General features: G+C 40.0%; 1 protein-coding gene across 1 annotated transcript in view; it reads right to left on the bottom strand.

Moving 5' to 3' along the window:
• LOC128648883 (uncharacterized protein F13E9.13, mitochondrial-like) overlaps positions 1-24595 on the bottom strand; it is a 93301-nt gene that overhangs the window by 24088 nt on the left and 44618 nt on the right. The window contains 1 exon segment of the mRNA XM_053701813.1: positions 21541-21668. Within this exon segment, the coding sequence (XP_053557788.1) occupies positions 21541-21668 (128 nt within the window).

Here is a 24595-nt window from a genome sequence, read left to right as displayed (position 1 = left end):
GATCTTGTACGCAGCGTAGAAACGCTTCCTTCTTTGTTAGGTTTGTTGACAACCTTGACAGATGAAATCTCCCTCTTGGGGGAGAGGATTTGAAGTCCAGAAGGTATCCCTGAGATATGATCTCTAACGCCCAGGGATCCTGAACATCTCTTGCCCAAGCCTGGGCGAAGAGGGAAAGTCTGCCCCCCACTAGATCCGGTCCCGGATCGGGGGCCCTCAATTCATGCTGTCTTAGGGGCAGCAGCAGGTTTTCTGGCCTGTTTGCCCCTGTTCCAGGACTGGTTAGGTTTCCAGCCTTGTCTGTAGCGAGCAACAGCTCCTTCCTGTTTTGGTGCAGAGGAAGTTGATGCTGCTCCTGCTTTGAAATTACGAAAGGAACGAAAATTGGACTGTCTAGCCTTGGCTTTGGCCTTGTCCTGAGGCAGGGCATGACCTTTACCTCCTGTAATGTCATCAATAATCTCTTTCAAGCCGGGCCCGAATAAGGTCTGCCCTTTGAAAGGAATATTAAGCAATTTAGATTTAGACGTAACATCAGCTGACCAGGATTTTAGCCACAGAGCTCTGCGTGCCTGAATGGCGAATCCTGAATTTTTAGCCGCAAGTTTAGTTAAATGTACTACGGCATCTGAAATAAATGAATTAGCTAACTTAAGGAATTTAAGTTTGTGTGTGATGTCATCTAGTGTGGATGATTGAAGTGTCTCTTCCAGAGACTCAAACCAAAATGCTGCTGCAGCCGTGACAGGCGCAATACATGCAAGAGGTTGCAATATAAACCCTTGTTGAACAAACATTTTCTTAAGGTAACCCTCTAATTTTTTATCCATTGGATCTGAAAAAGCACAGCTATCCTCCACTGGGATAGTGGTACGCTTAGCTAAAGTAGAAACTGCTCCCTCCACCTTAGGGACCATTTGCCATAAGTCCCGTGTGGCGGCGTCTATTGGAAACATTTTTCTGAATATAGGAGGGGGTGAGAAAGGCACACCGGGTCTATCCCACTCCTTAGTAACAATGTCAGTAAGTCTCTTAGGTATAGGAAAAACGTCAGTACTCGTCGGTACCGCAAAATATTTATCCAACCTACACATTTTTTCTGGGATTGCAACTGTGTTACAATCATTCAGAGCCGCTAATACCTCCCCTAGTAACACACGGAGGTTCTCAAGCTTAAATTTAAAATTTGAAATGTCTGAGTCCAGTTTATTTGGATCAGAACCGTCACCCACAGAATGAAGCTCTCCGTCTTCACGTTCTGCAAACTGTGACGCAGTATCAGACATGGCCCTTGCATTATCAGCGCACTCTGTTCTCATCCCAGAGTGATCACGTTTACCTCTTAGTTCTGGTAGTTTAGCCAAAACTTCAGTCATAACAGTAGCCATATCTTGTAATGTGATTTGTAATGGCCGCCCAGATGCACTCGGCGCTACAATATCACGCACCTCCTGAGCGGGAGATGCAGGTACTGACACGTGAGGCGAGTTAGTCGGCATAACTCTCCCCTCGTTGTTTGGTGAAATATGTTCAATTTGTACAGATTGACTATTTTTTAAAGTAGCATCAATACATTTAGTACATAAATTTCTATTGGGCTCCACTTTGGCATTAACACATATAGCACAGAGATATTCCTCTGAATCAGACATGTTTAACACACTAGCAAATAAACAGCAACTTGGAAATACTTTTCAAAGTAATTTACAAATAATATGAAAACGAACTGTGCCTTTAAGAAGCACAGAAAATATTATAACAGATAAAATAATTAAGTTATAGCATCAATCTTTGTCAGAATATACAGTTTTAGCAAAGGATTGTTCCCCTCAGCAAATGATAACTAACCCAGGCAGCAGAAAAAAAATACACAAATAAACGTTTTTTATATCACAGTCAATACAATCAGCACAGCTCTGCTGTGAATGATTACTTCCCTCAAAAAAGACTCTTGAGATCCCTGAACTCTGTAGAGATGAACCGGATCATGCAGGAAGAAAATGAACCTCTGACTGAGTTTTTCTGATGCATAGTGAAAGTACCAAAATGGCCCCTCCCCCACACACATAACAGTGAGAGGGATCAGTGAACTGCTCTAATTTAAATCAAAACTATTGCCAAGTGGAAAAAAAGTGCCCAAAACATTTTTTCACCCAGTACCTCAGAGAAAAAAACGTTTTACCTCAATAATTAATTGTCATTTAAAACCTATTGCAAGTCCCTGCAAAATAGGTTAAGTCTATGTATACAGTTTAAAAGCCAGAGAAGTACCATTTCCCAGAAAACTGAAGTGTAAAATATACATACATGACAGCCTGATATCAGCTACATCTACTGCATTCAAGGCTGAGTTTACATTATAACGGTATGGCAGGATTTTCTCATCAATTCCATGTCAGAAAATAATAAACTGCTACATACCTCTTTGCAGATTAATCTGCCTGCTGTCCCCTGATCTGAAGTTTACCTCTCCTCAGATGGCCGAGAAACAGCAATATGATCTTAACTACTCCGGCTAAAATCATAGAAAAACTCAGGTAGATTCTTCTTCAAATTCTACCAGAGAAGGAATAACACACTCCGGTGCTATTATAAAATAACAAACTTTTGATTGAAGATATAAAAACTAAATATATCACCATAGTCCTCTCACACATCCTATCTAGTCGTTGGGTGCAAGAGAATGACTGGAGGTGACGTAGAGGGGAGGAGCTATATAGCAACTCTGCTGGGTGAATCCTCTTGCACTTCCTGTAGGGGAGCAGTTAATATCCCACAAGTAATGATGACCCGTGGACTGATCACACTTAACAGAAGAAAACTCAGATAAACATAAGATGCTGTCAATTATAAACCAGTTTAGCTCGTTCTCAGGGTATAAGATAAAAACATCTAAATCCAAATTACTCTGGTCAAAACGGTCCGATCAATCTGAAAAAAATATACCTTTTAAAATTGTTGAAGACTCATTTAGATATTTGGGTATTTCAATCTCCTTAATACCAAAGAAGTGGTATAGTCTTAACATACCACCAATATTGAAAACAATCGTAGGCAAAATGAAAAACTGGCAGAATCTTCCCATTTCACTTTCGGGTCGCATCGCCTTGTATAAAATTATATTACTCCCAAAAATATTATATATTTCTCAAAATATTCCAGCCCTCTTGAGGGAAAAAGATATAAAGATTTTAAATATGGGTCTTAGAAAATTTATTTGGCAAGGTAAAAAACCCAGAATCTCTCTAGAAAAACTTTGTTTACTCCAAAAATTTGGTGGCTGTGCTTTATCAGATCTCCGGTTATATAATTTGGCGGGTTTGGCTCGAATAGCAATAGACTGGATCTGCCTTAAAGACTACGTAACGGATAATGACTTAGAAAAAAATATAACTTTTCCTTACCTGCCCACAGCACTAATACATATTAAACTGGGAGAAATACCAAAGGAAATAAAGAAATTTAAATCTACCTTTATTCCAATTAAGGCATGGTCAAAGATATGTAATATATTAAAAATAGATAAGGCAAACAAGGTGCTCCTGGTGTGATTAGCCATAGAATAAGTTATTATACATTTGTTCCTTCCCTGTTTCAGCACGTCTCTCTTTCTGAGTTTAAACCTTGGGGAATACACTCCTTAAAGGCGATAGCGTAAAACCTGTTGTTCAATGTGTCTAAAGGATATTGCTGCACCTCACTGACAAGGCCAACAGAAGGACAAAATTTACATCTGGTGTTGAAATGTCTTGTTCTGATGAGGACTGCCTAGCCTTATCAGCTGGACTGTGCTTTTCAGGAAGGACCAGACTATTAAACTACAGGAAAGTTATTTTCTGTGAAAGGACATTCTGGACAAAAAGAGGCTGCTCAATAGGTGGTGGCTAGCCATGGGACAAGCTATTATGTTTTTGTTGGTTGCCTGGTTGAGCGGTTAACTCTTTTTTTTTGTAAGAAACTAAAGGTAAATGGTGTGCAGAAAAGAAAATATATCATAAACAACTGTTCAGGTAGGGCCTGATAAAGGTTAAAGAAAGGTAAAAACCATTAAATAAGCATACAGGTGGGATAAGGTGAGAGGAGAATTACACATTGGAACTTGCAAAGGGAAAAATGAGAAAAGATACCAAAAATCAGAATAGACCCGGCAAGGCTCATAGGCAACCAGGAAGATGGGAAAATTAAGACTGAGAAGTGAGACATTAAAGATTGAAATGTATTTGCTCCAGCACTGTTCTTATTGGGCTTGGAATATTGAAGCAGTTCTATGACGATTCATTCCAGATGCTGATAGCTTAAAGTATCTCTCAAGGGATAAAGGCAGACCTGTATGTTCTTAAAAGTTTCCATATGTTTGTGATATCTGTGAGCAGAACTGCAAATATGATAATGGAGACTTTCAGGAATGTAAAAAAGACTTTGATGTTGGATAAAGAAAGCACCTGGATTCAGCTAAACATCTTCCTTGGTTTGTCTTCTCTTTAATCCTTAATGGCATTACCAATAACTGCAAGGACAGGAGAAATGTCGGGATCATGGAATGTGAACCAGAGTAAATGTGTTGAATATGTAGGCAGTCTTCAGAGGTCTTCAACAAATCTATTCCTCAGAGGAGTGTTTGATTATATTTTTTGTCTATAAACCTGTATACATCCTCACGGTTTGAAAACTGCACTTTCTCTCCAACCACCACGGTACGGTGCCGGTAAATAAAATGTATAAACTTCCAAGATTACTGCACTCACAGGAATTTGCACAAATGTAACACTGTGATGTTTCGGGGACCAATGCTCCTTCTTCAAGCAAGCAGTGTAGTGGGGAGTTGGTTCCCCATATATCAAATAAAAAAAAAAATTGTGCAAATTACGGAGTACAGTATTGTAGGAACACACACACACATATATATATATATATATATATATATATATATATATATATATATATATATATATATACAGTAGGGCAAAAAAGTATTTAGTCAGCCATCAATTGTGCAAGTTCTCCCACTTAAAGGGACAGTATACACTCATTTTTATATAACTGCATGTAATAGACACTACTATAAAGAATAAGATGCACAGATACTGATATAAAAATCCAGTATACAACTGTTTAAAAACTTACTTAGAAGCTCTCAGTTTAGAGAAATAAGACACTCCCCCCCTCCCCCTTCTTTTGCATATGAAAAGACCCTTTACACAAACAGGAGCAAGCTGGAGAAGGTAGCTGACGGTATTCACATAAAACTTTGGGGCTTGGTTAGGAGTCTGAAAATCAGAGCAATGTTATTTAAAAATAAGCAAAACTAAACATTTTTTTAAAAAAAACTTAATGGACTATATAAATAGATCATCTACAAAACATTTATGCAAAGAAAAATTGAGTGTATAATGTCCCTTTAACAAGATGAGAGAGGCCTGTAATTTTGATCATAGGTATACTTTAACTATAAGAGACAAAGGCCCCTAGTTATCAAGCCGTCAACCTCAAATACGCTGGAATTCCGCAGTGTATTTGTGGCGAGGCTGATTCGCCTTAGTTATCAAGCCCTGCTGCCCAGCAAAAGTAGAATTTTGTGACGTAAGCTTCGATCCGCCGAAATCAGTCTGACACAGATCGATTCTTACGTCACTCCAGATGTTCTGCACACAAGTTCGGCACAATCTGACTACTTTTGCTAGTTAGTTATCAAATGACTAGCAGGTACGCTCGGCACTTTTCCGGCCCAGCGGTTTTCAATCTGCCGCCTGGAGGCGGCGGATCCCATAGGAATCAATGGGAGTCTGACCATAGCGAAAGTTCATGTTCGCTGCTGCCCGACATCCCATTGATTCCTATGGGAGATGTATGCACCTAACACCCTAACATGTACCCCGAGTATAAACACCCCTAATCTGTCCCCCCCCCTACACCGCGCAACTAAAGTTATTACCCCCTAAACCGCCGCTCCCGGAGCCCACCGCCACTCTAATAAACTTATTAACCCCTAAACCGCCACTCCCGGAGCCCGCCGCACCTATAATAAATGTATTAACCCCTAAACCGCCACTCCCGGAGCCACCGCCACCTACATTATACCTATTAAGCCCTATCCTGCCCCCCTATACTGCTGCCACCTATAATAAATGTATTAACCCCTATCCTGCCGATCCCGGACCCTGCCGCAACTAAATAAATTGTTTAACCCCTAAACCGCCACTCCCGGCCCCGCCGCCACCTATATTAAACTTATTAACCCCTAATCTGCCCCCCCACACTGTCGCCACCTATAATAAATTTATTAACCCCTATCCTGCCCCCCCCCCACACCGTCGCCACCTATAATAAATTTATTAACCCCTATCCTGCCCCCCCTACACCGTTGCCACCTATAATAAATTTATTAACCCCTATCCTGCCCTCCCTACACCGTCGCCACCTATAATAAATTTATTAACCCCTATCCTGCCCTCCCTACACCGTCTGTGTGACTAAGTTCCCAATATTATTTAAAAAAAGATAGTTGTCTCTTGATGTATATGCAGGCAATTTTTTGCAGCAGTAAAAAATATGTTGTGCTTTTGAAAATGGATGTGCGCTGATACCTCTTTGTTTGTGTAATTACTGGGTCATATTGGCAGCACTCCCAGATGTTGATTTAAACTTTTTGTAAGGTGTGCTAAAAAACCAAATTTTGTATTTGTATTTAAAATTACCAGGGAGACTGACCATCTCCCATTGGTTTAAGCACCCCACCCAAGTTCAGGTGTGCTCATTACAGTGTTAAAGAGTTGTGAATAAAAAGCCAGGGAGTCTCATTCTATTATGAAGAGTAAAAGCAGGAATGTTTCAGCCCTCTGTGGCAAAAGGATTTAGAGTAGGACCAGTCGAATTGGGGCACCTTGTAAGCGGTGACTGGCTAAGCAAAATATGGCCATATTGTGTGACTAAGTTCCCAATATTATTTAAAAAAAGATAGTTGTCTCTTGATGTATATGCAGGCAATTTTTTGCAGCAGTAAAAAATATGTTGTGCTTTTGAAAATGGATGTGCGCTGATACCTCTTTGTTTGTGTAATTACTGGGTCATATTGGCAGCACTCCCAGATGTTGATTTAAACTTTTTGTAAGGTGTGCTAAAAAACCAAATTTTGTATTTGTATTTAAAATTACCAGGGAGACTGACCATCTCCCATTGGTTTAAGCACCCCACCCAAGTTCAGGTGTGCTCATTACAGTGTTAAAGAGTTGTGAATAAAAAGCCAGGGAGTCTCATTCTATTATGAAGAGTAAAAGCAGGAATGTTTCAGCCCTCTGTGGCAAAAGGATTTAGAGTAGGACCAGTCGAATTGAGGCACCTTGTAAGCGGTGACTGGCTAAGCAAAATATGGCCATATTGTGTGACTAAGTTCCCAATATTATTTAAAAAAAGATAGTTGTCTCTTGATGTATATGCAGGCAATTTTTTGCAGCAGTAAAAAATATGTTGTGCTTTTGAAAATGGATGTGCGCTGATACCTCTTTGTTTGTGTAATTACTGGGTCATATTGGCAGCACTCCCAGATGTTGATTTAAACTTTTTGTAAGGTGTGCTAAAAAACCAAATTTTGTATTTGTATTTAAAATTACCAGGGAGACTGACCATCTCCCATTGGTTTAAGCACCCCACCCAAGTTCAGGTGTGCTCATTACAGTGTTAAAGAGTTGTGAATAAAAAGCCAGGGAGTCTCATTCTATTATGAAGAGTAAAAGCAGGAATGTTTCAGCCCTCTGTGGCAAAAGGATTTAGAGTAGGACCAGTCGAATTGGGGCACCTTGTAAGCGGTGACTGGCTAAGCAAAATATGGCCATATTGTGTGACTAAGTTCCCAATATTATTTAAAAAAAGATAGTTGTCTCTTGATGTATATGCAGGCAATTTTTTGCAGCAGTAAAAAATATGTTGTGCTTTTGAAAATGGATGTGCGCTGATACCTCTTTGTTTGTGTAATTACTGGGTCATATTGGCAGCACTCCCAGATGTTGATTTAAACTTTTTGTAAGGTGTGCTAAAAAACCAAATTTTGTATTTGTATTTAAAATTACCAGGGAGACTGACCATCTCCCATTGGTTTAAGCACCCCACCCAAGTTCAGGTGTGCTCATTACAGTGTTATTAAAGAGTTGTGAATAAAAAGCCAGGGAGTCTCATTCTATTATGAAGAGTAAAAGCAGGAATGTTTCAGCCCTCTGTGGCAAAAGGATTTAGAGTAGGACCAGTCGAATTGGGGCACCTTGTAAGCGGTGACTGGCTAAGCAAAATATGGCCATATTGTGTGACTAAGTTCCCAATATTATTTAAAAAAAGATAGTTGTCTCTTGATGTATATGCAGGCAATTTTTTGCAGCAGTAAAAAATATGTTGTGCTTTTGAAAATGGATGTGCGCTGATACCTCTTTGTTTGTGTAATTACTGGGTCATATTGGCAGCACTCCCAGATGTTGATTTAAACTTTTTGTAAGGTGTGCTAAAAAAACAAATTTTGTATTTGTATTTAAAATTACCAGGGAGACTGACCATCTCCCATTGGTTTAAGCACCCCACCCAAGTTCAGGTGTGCTCATTACAGTGTTAAAGAGTTGTGAATAAAAAGCCAGGGAGTCTCATTCTATTATGAAGAGTAAAAGCAGGAATGTTTCAGCCCTCTGTGGCAAAAGGATTTAGAGTAGGACCAGTCGAATTGGGGCACCTTGTAAGCGGTGACTGGCTAAGCAAAATATGGCCATATTGTGTGACTAAGTTCCCAATATTATTTAAAAAAAAGATAGTTGTCTCTTGATGTATATGCAGGCAATTTTTTGCAGCAGTAAAAAATATGTTGTGCTTTTGAAAATGGATGTGCGCTGATACCTCTTTGTTTGTATATATATATATATATATATATATATATATATATATATATATATACAGTAGGGCAAAAAAGTATTTAGTCAGCCATCAATTGTGCAAGTTCTCCCACTTAAAGGGACAGTATACACTCATTTTTATATAACTGCATGTAATAGACACTACTATAAAGAATAAGATGCACAGATACTGATATAAAAATCCAGTATACAACTGTTTAAAAACTTACTTAGAAGCTCTCAGTTTAGAGAAATAAGACACTCCCCCCCTCCCCCTTCTTTTGCATATGAAAAGACCCTTTACACAAACAGGAGCAAGCTGGAGAAGGTAGCTGATGGTATTCACATAAAACTTTGGGGCTTGGTTAGGAGTCTGAAAATCAGAGCAATGTTATTTAAAAATAAGCAAAACTAAACATTTTTTTTAAAAAAACTTAATGGACTATATAAATAGATCATCTACAAAACATTTATGCAAAGAAAAATTGAGTGTATAATGTCCCTTTAACAAGATGAGAGAGGCCTGTAATTTTGATCATAGGTATACTTTAACTATAAGAGACAAAAGCCCCTAGTTATCAAGCCGTCAACCTCAAATACGCTGGAATTCCGCAGTGTATTTGTGGCGAGGCTGATTCGCCTTAGTTATCAAGCCCTGCTGCCCAGCAAAAGTAGAATTTTGTGACGTAAGCTTCGATCCGCCGAAATCAGTCTGACACAGATCGATTCTTACGTCACTCCAGATGTTCTGCACACAAGTTCGGCACAATCTGACTACTTTTGCTAGTTAGTTATCAAATGACTAGCAGGTACGCTCGGCACTTTTCCGGCCCAGCGGTTTTCAATCTGCCGCCCTGGAGGCGGCGGATCCCATAGGAATCAATGGGAGTCTGACCATAGCGAAAGTTCATGTTCGCTGCTGCCCGACATCCCATTGATTCCTATGGGAGATGTATGCACCTAACACCCTAACATGTACCCCGAGTATAAACACCCCTAATCTGTCCCCCCCCCTACACCGCGCAACTAAAGTTATTACCCCCTAAACCGCCACTCCCGGAGCCCACCGCCACTCTAATAAACTTATTAACCCCTAAACCGCCACTCCCGGAGCCCGCCGCACCTATAATAAATGTATTAACCCCTAAACCGCCACTCCCGGAGCCACCGCCACCTACATTATACCTATTAAGCCCTATCCTGCCCCCCTATACTGCTGCCACCTATAATAAATGTATTAACCCCTATCCTGCCGATCCCGGACCCTGCCGCAACTAAATAAATTGTTTAACCCCTAAACCGCCACTCCCGGCCCCGCCACCACCTATATTAAACTTATTAACCCCTAATCTGCCCCCCCACACCGTCGCCACCTATAATAAATTTATTAACCCCTATCCTGCCCCCCCCCCACACCGTCGCCACCTATAATAAATTTATTAACCCCTATCCTGCCCCCCCTACACCGTCGCCACCTATAATAAATTTATTAACCCCTATCCTGCCCCCCCTACACCGTCGCCACCTATAATAAATTTATTAACCCCTATCCTGCCCTCCCTACACCGTCGCCACCTATAATAAATTTATTAACCCCTATCCTGCCCTCCCTACACCGTCGCCACCTATAATAAATTTATTAACCCCTATCCTGCCCCCCCTACACCGTCGCCACCTATAATAAATTTATTAACCCCTATCCTGCCCCCCCCTACACCGTCGCCACTATAATAAAATTATTAACCCCTAAACCTAAGTCTAACCCTAATACCCCCCTAACTTAAATATTAATTAAATACATCTAAATAAATATTATTCTTATTAACTAAATTAATCCTATTTAAAACTAAATACTTACCTATAAAATAAACCCTAATATAGCTACAATATAACTAATAATTATATTGTAGCTATTTTAGGATTTATTTTTATTTTACAGGCACAGTTCAATTTATTTTAACTAGGTACAATAGCTATTAAATAGTTAACTATTTAATAGCTACATAGTTAAAATAAAGACAAATTTACCTGTAAAATAAATCCTAACCTAAGTTACAATTACACCTAACACTACACTACCATTAACTAAATTATTCCTATTTAAAACTAAATACTTACCTGTAAAATAAACCCTAAGATAGCTACAATGTAATTAATAATTACATTGTAGCTATTTTAGGATTTATATTTATGTTACAGGTAACTTTGTATTTCTTTTAGCTAGTTAGAATAGTTATTAAATAGTTATTAACTATTTAATAACTACCTAGCTAAAAGAAATACAAAATTACCTGTAAAATAAATCCTAACCTAAGTTACAATTAAACCTAACACTGAACTATCATTAAATTAATTAAATAAATTAGCTACAAATAACTACAATTAAATAAACTAACTAAAGAACAAAAAATAAAAAGAAACTAAGTTACAAAAAATAAAAAATAAAAAGTTACAAACATTTTAAAAATATTACAACAATTTTAAGCTATTTGCACCTAATCTAAGCCCCCTAATAAAATAACAAAGCCCCCAAAATAAAAAAATGCCCTACCCTATTCTAAATTACGAAAGTTAACAGCTCTATTACCTTACCAGCCTTTAAAAGGGCCTTTTGCGGGGCATGCCACAAAGTATTCAGCTCCTTTGCCTGTAAAAAAAAAATACAACCCCCCCAACATTAAAACCCACCACCCACCTACCCCTACTCTAACCCAAACACCCCTTAAATAAACCTAACACTACCCCCTGAAGATCATCCTACCTTTAGCCGTTTTCAGCCAGCCGACCACCGATGGAACAGAAGAGGACATCCGCAGCGGCCGAAGTCATCATCCAAGGGGCGCTGAAGAAGTCTTCCATCCGATTGAAGTCATCTTACAAGGGGTGCTGAAGAAGTCTTCCATCCGATTGAAGTCATCATCCAAGGGGCGCTAAAGAAGTCTTCCATCCGATTGAAGTCATCATCCAGGCGGCGTCTTCAATCTTCATCCAACCGGAGCAGAGCGGAGCCATCTTCAGACGAGCCGACGCCGAGCCATCTTCTTCCACTGACGACTTCCCGACAAATGACGGTTCTATCAGCCAATCTGAATTAAGGTAGGAAAAATCTGATTGGCTGATTGAGTCAATCAGCCAATCAGATTTTTCCTATCTTAATTCCGATTGGCTGATAGAATCCTATCAGCCAATCGGAATTCGAGGGACGCCATCTTGGATGACGCCACTTAAAGGAACCGTCATTCGTAGGAAGTGTCCTCAGTAGAAGAAGATGGCTCCACGTCGGCTCGTCTGAAGATGGCTCCGCTCCGGATGGATGAAGTTTGAAGACGTTGCCTGGATGATGACTTCAATCGGATGGAAGACTTTGTCCTCTTCTGTTCCATCGGTGGTCGGCTGGCTGAAGACGGCTAAAGGTAGGATGATCTTCAGGAGGGTAGTGTTAGGTTTATTTAAGGGGGGTTTAAGTTAGAGTAGGGGTATGTGGGTGGTGGGTTTTAATGTTGGGGGGGTTGTATTTTTTTTTTACAGGCAAAAGAGCTGAATACTTTGGAGCATGCCCCGCAAAAGGCCCTTTTAAGGGCTGGTAAGGTAATAGAGCTGGTAACTTTTTAATGTAGAATAGGGTAAGGCATTTTTTTATTTTGGGGGGCTTTGTTATTTTATTAGGGGGCTTAGATTAGGTGTAAGTAGCTTAAAATTGTTGTAATATTTTTTAAATGTTTGTAACTTTTTATTTTTTTATTTTTGTAACTTAGTTTTTCTATTTTTTGTACTTTAGTTAGTTTATTTAATTGTATTTAATTGTAGTTATTTGTAGCTAATTTATTTAATTAATTTAATGATAGTGTAGTGTTAGGTTTAATTGTAACTTAGGTTAGGATTTATTTTACAGGTAATTTTGTATTTCTTTTAGCTAGGTAGTTAATAAATAGTTAATAACTATTTAATAACTATTCTAACTAGCTAAAATAAATACAAAGTTACCTGTAAAATAAATATAAATCCTAAAATAGCTATAATGTAATTATTAATTACATTGTAGCTATCTTAGGGTTTATTTTACAGGTAAGTATTTAGTTTAAATAGGAATAATTTATTTAATGATAGTGTAGTGTTAGGTGTAATTGTAACTTTGGTTAGGATTTATTTTACAGGCAAATTTGTCTTTATTTTAACTAGGTAGCTATTAAATAGTTAATAACTATTTAATAGCTTTTGTACCTAGTTAAAATAAATTTAAATTTGCCTGTAAAATAAAAATAAATCCTAAAATAGCTACAATATAATTATTAGTAATATTGTAGCTATATTAGGGTTTATTTTAAAGGTAAGTATTTAGTTTTAAATAGGATTAATTTAGTTAATAAGAGTTATAATATTTATATGTATTTAATTAATATTTAAGTTAGGGGGGTTGTTAGGGTTAGACTTAGGTTTAGGGGTTAATAATTTTATTTTAGTGGCGGCGATGTAGGGGGGCTGGATAGGGGTTAAAATATTTATTATAGGTGGCGACGGTGTAGGGGGCAGATTAGGGGTTAATAAGTTTAATATAGGTGGCGGCGGGGTCCGGGAGCGGCGGTTTAGGGGTTGAACAATTTATTTCGTTGCGGCAGGGTCCGGGATCGGCAGGATAGGGGTTAAAAAATGTATTATAGGTGGTGGGCAGGATAGGGGTTACTAGGTATAATGTAGGTGGCGGTGGGCTCCAGGAGCGGCGGTTAAGGGGTTAATACATTTATTATAGTTGCAGCGGGGTCTAGGAGTAGCGGTTTAGGGGTTAATAAATTTATTTAGTTGCGGGGGGGCTTCGGGGGCGCCAGTATAGGGGGTAGAACAGTGTAGTTTAGTGTGGGTGCTTAGTGACAGCTTATCAATAAAGCTGTAGAAAAGTCGAAGAGCAGCAAGATCGGATGAGTGATAACTATCACAGTCCGCTGCTCATCGCCCCGTACTTGGTGCGTGGCTTTTTGACAGCTTTTTTAATAACTTTGGCGAGATTATTCAGGTCCGCGGCAGCGATGGTAGGCGAGCTTAGACGGGCGTATTGGGTCGGCGAAGGCAGGGAAGTAGACACGTTGATAACTAGGCCTCAAAATGTTGAAACAAATCCAGACAATCACATTGTCTGATTTGGAAATAATTTATTTGCATATCATGGTGGAAAATAAGTATTTGGTCACCTACAAACAAGCAAAATTTCTGGCTCTCACAGACCTGTATCTTCTTCTTTAAGAGGCTCCTCTGTCCTCCACTCATTACCTGTATTAATGGCACCTGTTTGAACTTATTATCAGTATAAAAGACACCTGTCCACAACCTCAAACAGTCACACTCCAAACTCCACTATGGTGAAGACCAAAGAGCTGTCAAGGACACCAGAAACAAAATTGTAGACCTGCACCAGGCTGGGAAGACTGAATCTGCAATAGGCAAGCAGCTTGGTGTGAAGACATCAACTGTGGGAGCAAAAATTAGAAAATGGAAGACATACAAGACCACTGATAATCTCCCTTGATCTGGGGCTCCATGCAAGATCTCACCCTGTGGGGTCAAAATGATCACAAGAACGGTGTGCAAACATCCCAGAACCACACGGGGGACCTAGTGAATGACCTGCAGGGAGCTGGGACCAGCCGCCGCCAGGGACTCAGATCTTGCAGTGCCAGACGTGTCCCCCTGCTTAAGCCAGTACATGTCCGGGCCCGTCTGAAGTATGCTAGAGAGCATTTGGATGATCCAGAAGAGGATTGGGAGAATGTCATATGGTCAGATGAAACCAAAGTAGAACTGTTTGGTAGAAACACAACTCGTCGTGTTTGGAGGAGAGAGAATGCTGAGTTGCAAAAAAAGAACACCATACCTACTGTGAAGCATGGGGGTGGCAACATCATGCTTTGGGGCTGTTTCTCTGCAAAGGGAACAGGACGAATGATCCGTGTACATGTAAGAATGAATGGGGCCATGTATCGTGAGATTTTGAGTGCAAACCTCCTTCCATCTGCAAGGGCATTGAAGATGAAACGTGGCTGGGTCTTTCAGCATGACAATGATCCCAAACACACTGCCCGGGCAACGAAGGAGTGGCTTCGTAAGAAGCATTTCAAGGTCCTGGAGTGGCCTAGCCAGTCTCCAGATCTCAACCCAATAGAAAACCTTTGGAGGGAGTTTAAAGTCCGTGTTGCCCAGCGACAGCCCCAAAACATCACTGCTCTAGAGGAGATCTGCATGCAGGAATGGGCCAACATACCAGCAACAGTGTGTGACAACCTTGTGAAGATTTACAGAAAACGTTTGACCTCTGTCATTGCCAACAAAGGATATATAACAAAGTATTGAGATGAACTTTTGATATTGACCAAATACTTATTTTCCACCATCATTTGCAAATAAATTCTTTCCAAATCAGACAATGTGATTGTCTGGATTTGTTTCCACATTTTGTCTCTCATAGTTGAGGTATAACTATGATGAAAATTACAGGCCTCTCTCATCTTCTTAAGTGGGAGAACTTGCACAATTGGTGGTTGACTAAATACTTTTTTGCCCCACTGTATATATATATATATATCAATTTGTGCAACAGAGAAAAAACATAATTTATGCTTACCTGATAAATTTATTTCTCTTGTAGTGTAGTCAGTCCACGGGTCATCCATTACTTATGGAATATATCTCTTCCTAACAGGAAGCTGCAAGAGGATCACCCAGCAGAGCTGCTACATAGCTCCTCCCCTCACATGTCATATTCAGTCATTCGACCAAAGCAGACGAGAAAGGAGAAACCATAGGGTGCAGTGGTGACTGGAGTTTAATTAAAATTTAGGTCTGCCTTAAAGACAGGGCGGGCCGTGGACTGACTACACTACAAGAGAAATAAATTTATCAGGTAAGCATAAATTATGTTTTCTCTTGTTAAGTGTAGTCAGTCCACGGGTCATCCATTACTTATGGAATACGAATACCAAAGCTAAAGTACACGGATGAAGGGAGGGACAAGGCAGGAACATTAAACAGAAGGAACCACTGCCTGAAGTACCTTTCTCCCAAAAATAGCCTCCGAAGAAGCAAAAGTGTCAAATTTGTAAAATTTTGAAAAGGTGTGAAGCGAAGACCAAGTCGCAGCCTTGCAAATCTGTTCAACAGAGGCCTCATTTTTAAAGGCCCAGGTGGAAGCCACAGCTCTAGTAGAATGAGCTGTAATCCTTTCAGGAGGCTGCTGTCCAGCAGTCTCATAGGCTAAACGTATTATGCTACGAAGCCAAAAAGAGAGAGAGGTAGCCGAAGCCTTTTGACCTCTTCTCTGTCCAGAGTAAACGACAAACAGGGAAGAAGTTTGACGAAAATCTTTAGTTGCCTGCAAATAGAACTTCAGGGCACGGACTACGTCCAAATTATGCAAAAGTCGTTCCTTCTTTGAAGAAGGGTTAGGACACAGTGATGGAACAACAATCTCTTGATTGATATTCCTGTTAGTAACTACCTTAGGTAAGAACCCAGGTTTAGTACGCAGAACTACCTTGTCTGAATGAAAAATCAGATAAGGAGAATCACAATGTAAGGCAGATAACTCAGAGACTCTTCGAGCCGAGGAAATAGCCATCAAAAACAAAACCTTCCAGGATAACAGCTTGATATCAATGGAATGAAGGGGTTCAAATGGAACGCCTTGAAGAACATTAAGAACTAAGTTTAAGCTCCACGGCGGAGCAACAGTCTTAAACACAGGCTTAATCCTAGTTAAAGCCTGACAAAAAGCCTGAACATCTGGAACTTCAGCCAGACGTTTGTGTAGAAGAATAGACAGAGCAGAAATCTGTCCCTTTAACGAACTAGCAGATAAGTCCTTTTCTAAACCCTCTTGTAGAAAGGACAATATCCTAGGAATCCTAACCTTACTCCATGAGTAACTCTTGGATTCGCACCAATATAAATATTTACGCCATATCTTATGGTAAATTTTTCTGGTAACAGGCTTCCTAGCCTGTATTAAGGTATCAACCGACTCCGAGAAGCCACGCTTTGATAGAATCAAGCGTTCAATCTCCATGCAGTCAGCCTCAGAGAAATTAGATTTGGATGTTTGAAAGGACCCTGAATTAGAAGGTCCTGTCTCAGAGGCAGAGACCATGGTGGACAGGACGACATGTCCACTAGGTCTGCATACCAGGTCCTGCGTGGCCACGCAGGCGCTATCAGAATCACCGAAGCTCTCTCCTGTTTGATCTTGGCAATCAAACGAGGAAGCATCGGGAATGGTGGAAACACATAAGCCATGTTGAAGACCCAAGGGGCTGTCAGAGCATCTATCAGCACCGCTCCCGGGTCCCTGGACCTGGATCCGTAACAAGGAAGCTTGGCGTTCTGGCGAGACGCCATGAGATCCAGATCTGGTTTGCCCCAACGAAGAATCAGTTGAGCAAAGACCTCCGGATGACGTTCCCACTCCCCCGGATGAAAAGTCTGGCGACTTAGAAAATCCGCCTCCCAGTTCTCTACGCCTGGGATGTAAATCGCTGACAGGTGGCAAGAGTGAGACTCTGCCCAGCGAATTATCTTTGAGACTTCCAACATCGCTAGGGAACTTCTGGTTCCCCCTTGATGGTTGATGTAAGCCACAGTCGTGATGTTGTCCGACTGAAATCTGATGAACCTCAGAGTTGCTAACTGAGGCCAAACTAGGAGAGCATTGAATATTGCTCTTAATTCCAGAATATTTATTGGGAGGAGTTTCTCCTCCTGAGTCCATAATCCCTGAGCTTTCAGGGAGTTCCAGACTGCGCCCCAGCCTAGAAGGCTGGCGTCTGTTGTTACAATCGTCCAATCTGGCCTGCGAAAGGTCATCCCCTTGGACAGATGTGGCCGAGAGAGCCACCATAGAAGAGAATCTCTGGTCTCTTGATCCAGACTTAGTAGGGGGGACAAATCTGAGTAATCCCCGTTCCACTGACTTAGCATGCACAATTGCAGCGGTCTGAGATGCAGGCGCGCAAATGGTACTATGTCCATTGCCGCTACCATTAAGCCGATTACTTCCATGCACTGAGCTACTGACGGGTGTGGAATGGAATGAAGGACACGGCAAGCATTTAGAAGTTTTGATAACCTGGCCTCTGTCAGGTAAATTTTCATCTCTACAGAATCTATAAGAGTCCCTAGAAAGGGAACTCTTGTAAGTGGTAATAGAGAACTCTTTTCCACGTTCACCTTCCACCCATGCGACCTCAGAAATGCCAGAACTATCTCTGTATGAGACTTGGCAGTTTGAAAACTTGACGCTTGTATCAGAATGTCGTCTAGGTACGGAGTCACCGCCTCGCGGTCTTAGTACCGCCAGAAGTGAGCCCAGAACTTTTGTAAAGATTCTTGGAGCCGTAGCTAATCCGAAGGGAAGAGCTACAAACTGGTAATGCCTGTCTAGGAAAGCAAATCTTAGGTACCGATAATGATCCTTGTGAATCGGTATGTGAAGGTAGGCATCCTTTAAATCCACTGTGGTCATGTACTGACCCTCTTGGATCATGGGAAGGATGGTTCGAATAGTTTCCATTTTGAATGATGGAACTCTTAGAAATTTGTTTAGGATTTTTAAGTCCAAGATTGGTCTGAAGGTTCCCTCTTTCTTGGGAACCACAAATAGATTTGAATAGAATCCCTGCCCGTGTTCCGTCCATTAGTAAAAGGTCTTGTACACAGCGTAGAAACGCCTCTTTCTTTATTTGGTTTGCTGATAACCTTGAAAGATGAAATCTCCCTCGTGGAGGAGAAGTTTTGAAGTCCAGGAGATATCCCTGAGATATGATCTCCAACGCCCAGGGATCCTGGACATCTCTTGCCCAAGCCTGGGCGAAGAGAGAAAGTCTGCCCCCCACTAGATCCGTTTCCGGATAGGGGGCTCTCTCTTCATGCTGTCTTGGGGGCAGCAGCAGGTTTCTTGGCCTGCTTGCCCTTGTTCCAGGACTGGTTAACTTTCCAGCCCTGCCTGTAACGAGCAACAGCTCCTTCCTGTTTTGGAGCGGAGGAAGTTGATGCTGCTCCAGCCTTGAAGTTACGAAAGGCACGAAAATTAGACTGTTTGGCCTTTGATTTGGCCCTGTCCTGAGGTAGAGCATGGCCCTTACCTCCCGTAATGTCAGCTATAATTTCTTTCAAGCCGGGCCCGAATAAGGTCTGCCCTTTGAAAGGAATATTAAGCAATTTAGATTTAGAAGTCACGTCAGCTGACCAGGATTTAAGCCATAGCGCTCTGCGCGCTTGGATGGCGAATCCTGAGTTCTTAGCCGTAAGTTTGGTTAAATGTACGACGGCATCAGAAACAAATGCGTTAGCTAGCTTAAGTGCTTTAAGCTTGTTCATAATTTCATCCAATGGAGCTGTGCGAATGGCCTCTTCCAGAGACTCAAACCAGAATGCTGCCGCAGCAGTGACAGGCGCAATGCATGCAAGGGGCTGTAAGATAAAACCTTGTTGAACAAACCCTCTAATTTCTTATCCATTGGATCTGAAAAGGCACAACTATCCTCTACCGGGATAGTGGTACGCTTAGCTAAAGTAGAAACTGCTCCCTCCACCTTAGGGACCGTCTGCCATAAGTCTTGTGTGGTGGCATCTATAGGAAACATTTTCCTAAATATGGGAGGAGGGGAAAAGGGCACACCAGGTCTATCCCACTCCTTGCTAATAATCTCTGTAAGCCTTTTAGGTATAGGAAACACGTCAGTACACACCAGTACCGCATAGTATCTATCCAACCTACATAATTTTTCTGGAATTGCAACCGTGTTACAATCATTCAGAGCCGCTAATACCTCCCCTAGCAATATGCGGAGGTTCTCAAGCTTAAATTTAAAATTAGAAATCTCTGAATCCAGTCTCCCTGGATCAGATCCGTCACCCACAGAATGAAGCTCTCCGTCTTCACGTTCTGCAAACTGTGACGCAGTATCTGACATGGCTCTCACCTCATCCGCGCGCTCTGTCCTTAACCCAGAGCTATCGCGCTTGCCTCTTAATTCTGGCAATTTAGATAATACTTCTGTCATAACAGTAGCCATGTCTTGCAAAGTGATTTGTAAGGGCCTCCCTGATGTACTTGGCGCCACAAAATCACGCACCTCCTGAGCGGGAGGCGAAGGTACTGACACGTGAGGAGAGTTAGTCGGCATAACTTCCCCCTCGTTGTCTGGTGATAATTTCTTTACATGTAAAGATTGACTTTTATTTAAAGTAGCATCAATGCAATTAGTACATAAATTTCTATTGGGCTCCACATTGGCCTTTAAACATAGTGAACAAAGAGATTCATCTGTGTCAGACATGTTTAAACAGACTAGCAATGAGACTAGCAAGCTTGGAAATACTTTTCTAAATAAATTTACAAGCAATATAAAAAACGCTACTGTGCCTTTAAGAAGCACAAAAAGCTGTCACAGTTGAAATAACAATGAACCAAAATAGTTATAGCAACCAATTTTTCACAGTAAATGTATTAAGTTAGCAAAGGATTGCACCCACCAGCAAATGGATGATTAACCCCTTAATACCCAAAAACGGATTAACAATTTAATAATTAACGTTTTTCTCACAGTCAAAACACACTGTCACAGGTCTGCTGTGACTGATTACCTCCCTCAAAATGAATTTTGAAGACCCCTGAGCTCTCTAGAGACGATCTGGATCATGGAGGATGAAGTAGACAGATTGTGACTGAATTTTTACTGCGCAAAAAAAGCACTAAAATAGGCCCCTCCCACTCATATTACAACAGTGGGGAAGCTCAGAAAACTGCTTCTATGCAGAAAACAAAGATGGCCATGTGGTAAAAATCATGCCCCAATAAGTTTTATCACCAAGTACCTCACAAAAAACGATTAACATGCCAGTAAACGTTTTAAACATACATTTGAAAAGTTATGAATTGTTATTAATAAGCCTGCTACCAGTCGCTTTTACTGCAGTTAAGGCTCATACATTATTTCAGTATTAACAGTATTTTCAGAGTCAGTTCCATTCCTTAGAAAAATACATTCAGTGTACACACACTCATCAGCCTAATACCAGTCGCTATCACTGCATTTAAGGCTGAACTTACTTTACATTGGTATCAGCAGTATTTTCTCAGTCAATTCCATTCCTCAGAAAAATAATTTACTGCACATACCTCGTTTGCAGGGGGGCCCTGCATGCTATTCTCCTTCTCTGAAGTTACCTCACTCCTCAGATGAGAACAGCCAGTGGATCTTAGTTACGTCTGCTAAGATCATAGAAAACGCAGGCAGATTCTTCTTCTAATGCTGCCTGAGAATAAACAGCACACTCCGGTGCCATTTAAAATAACAAACTTTTGATTGTAGAAATAAACTAAGTTAAAAAAACACCACAGACCTCTCACAGCGACCTATCTAGTTAGGCTGCAAGAGAATGACTGAATATGACATGTGAGGGGAGGAGCTATGTAGCAGCTCTGCTGGGTGATCCTCTTGCAGCTTCCTGTTAGGAAGAGATATATTCCATAAGTAATGGATGACCCGTGGACTGACTACACTTAACAAGAGAAATGACTTTTAGCTTAACATTGGGCTCAATTTCAGCCGGGTGCTGTGTCTATTAAATAGGTCCTGGGAAGTGAGTGCACTTCCTACCTTTAACAAAAAAATATTCAGTGCAATTATTTTACCTTTGAGATCTTGAGGATCAGCTTCCTGTCCTGTAGCTACTCCTGTTAATATTAAACCATCTGCAAGGAAGAACTCTGCAGCCTTAGCAGTCTCAGACACAGACACATCTGCTGTTATGGCATGAGAACTGAAAGAAAAACACAATCACATAAAGAAAGAAAAGCTCAGAATTCCAAATGAATTAAAAATGTCTTTTGCCAGATTTTCACTTTTTTTTTTTTTTTTTAGCTCCATTAATAACTATTAGGGAATTTGTTTCAAAACAGGAATTTTGATACTGATTAAAAACAGGAAGATTTTTGCATAAGTATGGGAGCTAAAGTGAAGGCTAAGATTAACTAATTTATTTTATTTTTTTAAACGTTAGAGATAAAGAATCTGGTAATGAGTGGTGCATAGACTGGATGTATTGTGAGTTACATTGACTTTTAATGTTTCTGGCCCTTAAAGGGACTTGAAACCCCAAAACTTTCTTTCATGATTCGGATAGAACGTACAATTTTAAACACATTTAAAATTTACTTCAATTATCTAGTTTGCTTTATTCTTTTGGTATCCGTTGCTGAAAAAGCAGCAATGCACTACTGGGAGCTAGCTGGGAGTCAATAACATGAGGCATATATGTGCAGCCAGCCACCAATCAGCAGCTCCTGAGCCTACCTATGTATCCTTTTCAAGAAATAATATCAAGAGAACAAAACAAAATTAGATAATAGAAGTAAATTGGAAAGTTGTTAAAAATCACATTATCTGTCTAAATCATAAAAGAAAATGTGGTTTTCATGGCCCTTTAAGGCATGTAAGTTAAAAAAAAACACTTGGCCCAGAGCTCCAAAAACTTGGACACCATTATGATAAACACTAAAGTCACACAGAGGCTATTTATAAAATCCATAAATGTGAGCTACTAATGCCAGAATACACAGATGGTTTTAAAGTGTGCTTAAATGCAAGGAATAAACCAAGAGTAATTATCAGACATGGATTTCAAAATTCCAGGACTTAAAATGTAAAAAGCTACTTCTGTGTGATGTATTGTGCCTGACATTTTTTTAAACCTTTAGGGCACATAATCTATTCGCTGTGGAGACATAAAGGAAATCACACAACATTCTTATGATCTCTTAGTCAGCGATGGTAGACCATGAGCTACCTTTTGGGCATCCTTGGTTTATAAATAAAACACACTCCCTCAGTCAGTGGAAAACTCAGACAGACAGAGAATCCAACAAAGGATGGCTATGTATTTATAAATATGAAAGCTCGTGTGGAAAAGAGGATAGCATAGTGAGTGAAAATCTGTGACAAAAATACTTTAAAAATACTGAAAGGAGAAAAACTAAAGAATGGCTTGTTTGAATCAAGAAAGGTAATGATCAATTTGAGTAGCAGACTTCTTTCTTTACAAAAGACTGGGAGACAGGAGTATATAATTGAGTCTTGCTACAATAAAGAACATTGTGGTTTTACAGATTAAAGTGATGGTAAACTCTCCCTTTTTAAAATCAGATCCAGAATGTTAGTGATATTTTAGATTAAGTTTCATTCAACAGTTGTACGAAGATGAGTTATAACTTACTTTTTAATATAGAAATAAAATTAAAATACCAGTGCTCTGCCGCCCATTTCAAAAGTAATTTTTTCTGTGAGCTAAAAGGTTTGAATTGTTCTCAAATCAGCACTATAGCTACAACAAAAGTGTCATATGGGGAGAGCGCTGATTGGACAACAATTCAGACTTTTAGCTCACAGAAAAAATTACTTTTAAGTGGGCAGCGAAGCGCTGGGTATTTGAATTTTATATCTATATTAAAAAGTAAGTTATAAAGCAACTTCATTACAACTGATGAATGAAACTCCATCTAAAAAATCACTAACATTCCCAATCTGTTTTTATAAAGGGGAGGGTTTACCATCACTTTAAAGGGACAGTTCAGTCCAAAAAAACTTTCATGATTCAGTTAGGGCATGTCATTTTAATCAACTTTCCAATTTACTTTTATCATCAACATTGCTTTGTTTTCTTGGTATTCTTAGTTAAAGTGAATGTAAATTTTGATGCTAAAGTGCCCGGTTTTTAAAACTTTGATTAAAAACAGAGGCACTTTAATTCATCAATATTTTCATTTCACTCCTGTTGTGAAAATAAACTTACTTTTTAATCTTCACAGCAGCTCCAGCTTCCTCCACCCATTGCAAAGCCTCTTCCTGGGTCTAAAATTAGGTATCTGGCTTCCTCCAATCACAGCAGTGAATCAGACACTGAATCCCCCGGGGGGGAATCTGTGATTGGAGGATGACCTATCAATCATTTCTGACATCAGAAATGGCTTGTGAGACCGGAGGAAGCAGCAGCTGCTGTGAAGTTTAAAAGGTAAGTTTTTTGTCACAACAGGAGTGAAATGTAAATTTTGATGAATTAAAGTGCCCCTGTTTTTAATCAAAGTTTTAAAAACCGGGCACTTAAACATCAAAATTTACATTCACTTTAAAAGCTAAACCTAGGTAGGCTTATGTGCTAATTTCTTAGACCTTAAAGGCCACCTCTTATATAAATGCATTTTGACAGTTTTTCACCAGTAGAGGGCATTAGTTCATGTGTGCCATATAGATAACATTGAGCTCACGCACATGGAGTAACCTAGGAGTCAGCACTGATTGGCTAATATGCAAGTCTGTCAAAAGAACTGAAATAAGGGGGCAGTTTGAAGAGGCTTATATACAAGGTAATCACAAAGGTAAACGGTGTATTATTATAACTGTGCTAGTTATGCAAAACTGGGGAATTGGTAATAAAGGGATTATCTATCTTCTTAAACAACAAAAATTCTGGTGTTGACTGTCCCTTTAAAGGGACACTGAACCCAAATGTTTTCAGATAGAGCATGACATTTTAAGCAACTTTCTAATTTACTCCTATTATCAAATTGTCTTTATTCTCTTGGTATCTTTATTTGAAATGCAAGAATGTAAGTTTAGATGCCAGCCCATTTTCAGTGAACAACATGGGTTGTTCTTGCTGATTGGTGGATAAATTCATCCACCAATAAAAAA

This window comes from Bombina bombina, chromosome 1, assembly GCF_027579735.1.
Source record: "Bombina bombina isolate aBomBom1 chromosome 1, aBomBom1.pri, whole genome shotgun sequence".
Lineage (NCBI taxonomy): Eukaryota > Metazoa > Chordata > Amphibia > Anura > Bombinatoridae > Bombina > Bombina bombina.
The sequence above is the reverse complement of the archived record's forward strand: the minus strand, read 5'-3'. Positions and strand labels throughout refer to the sequence as shown.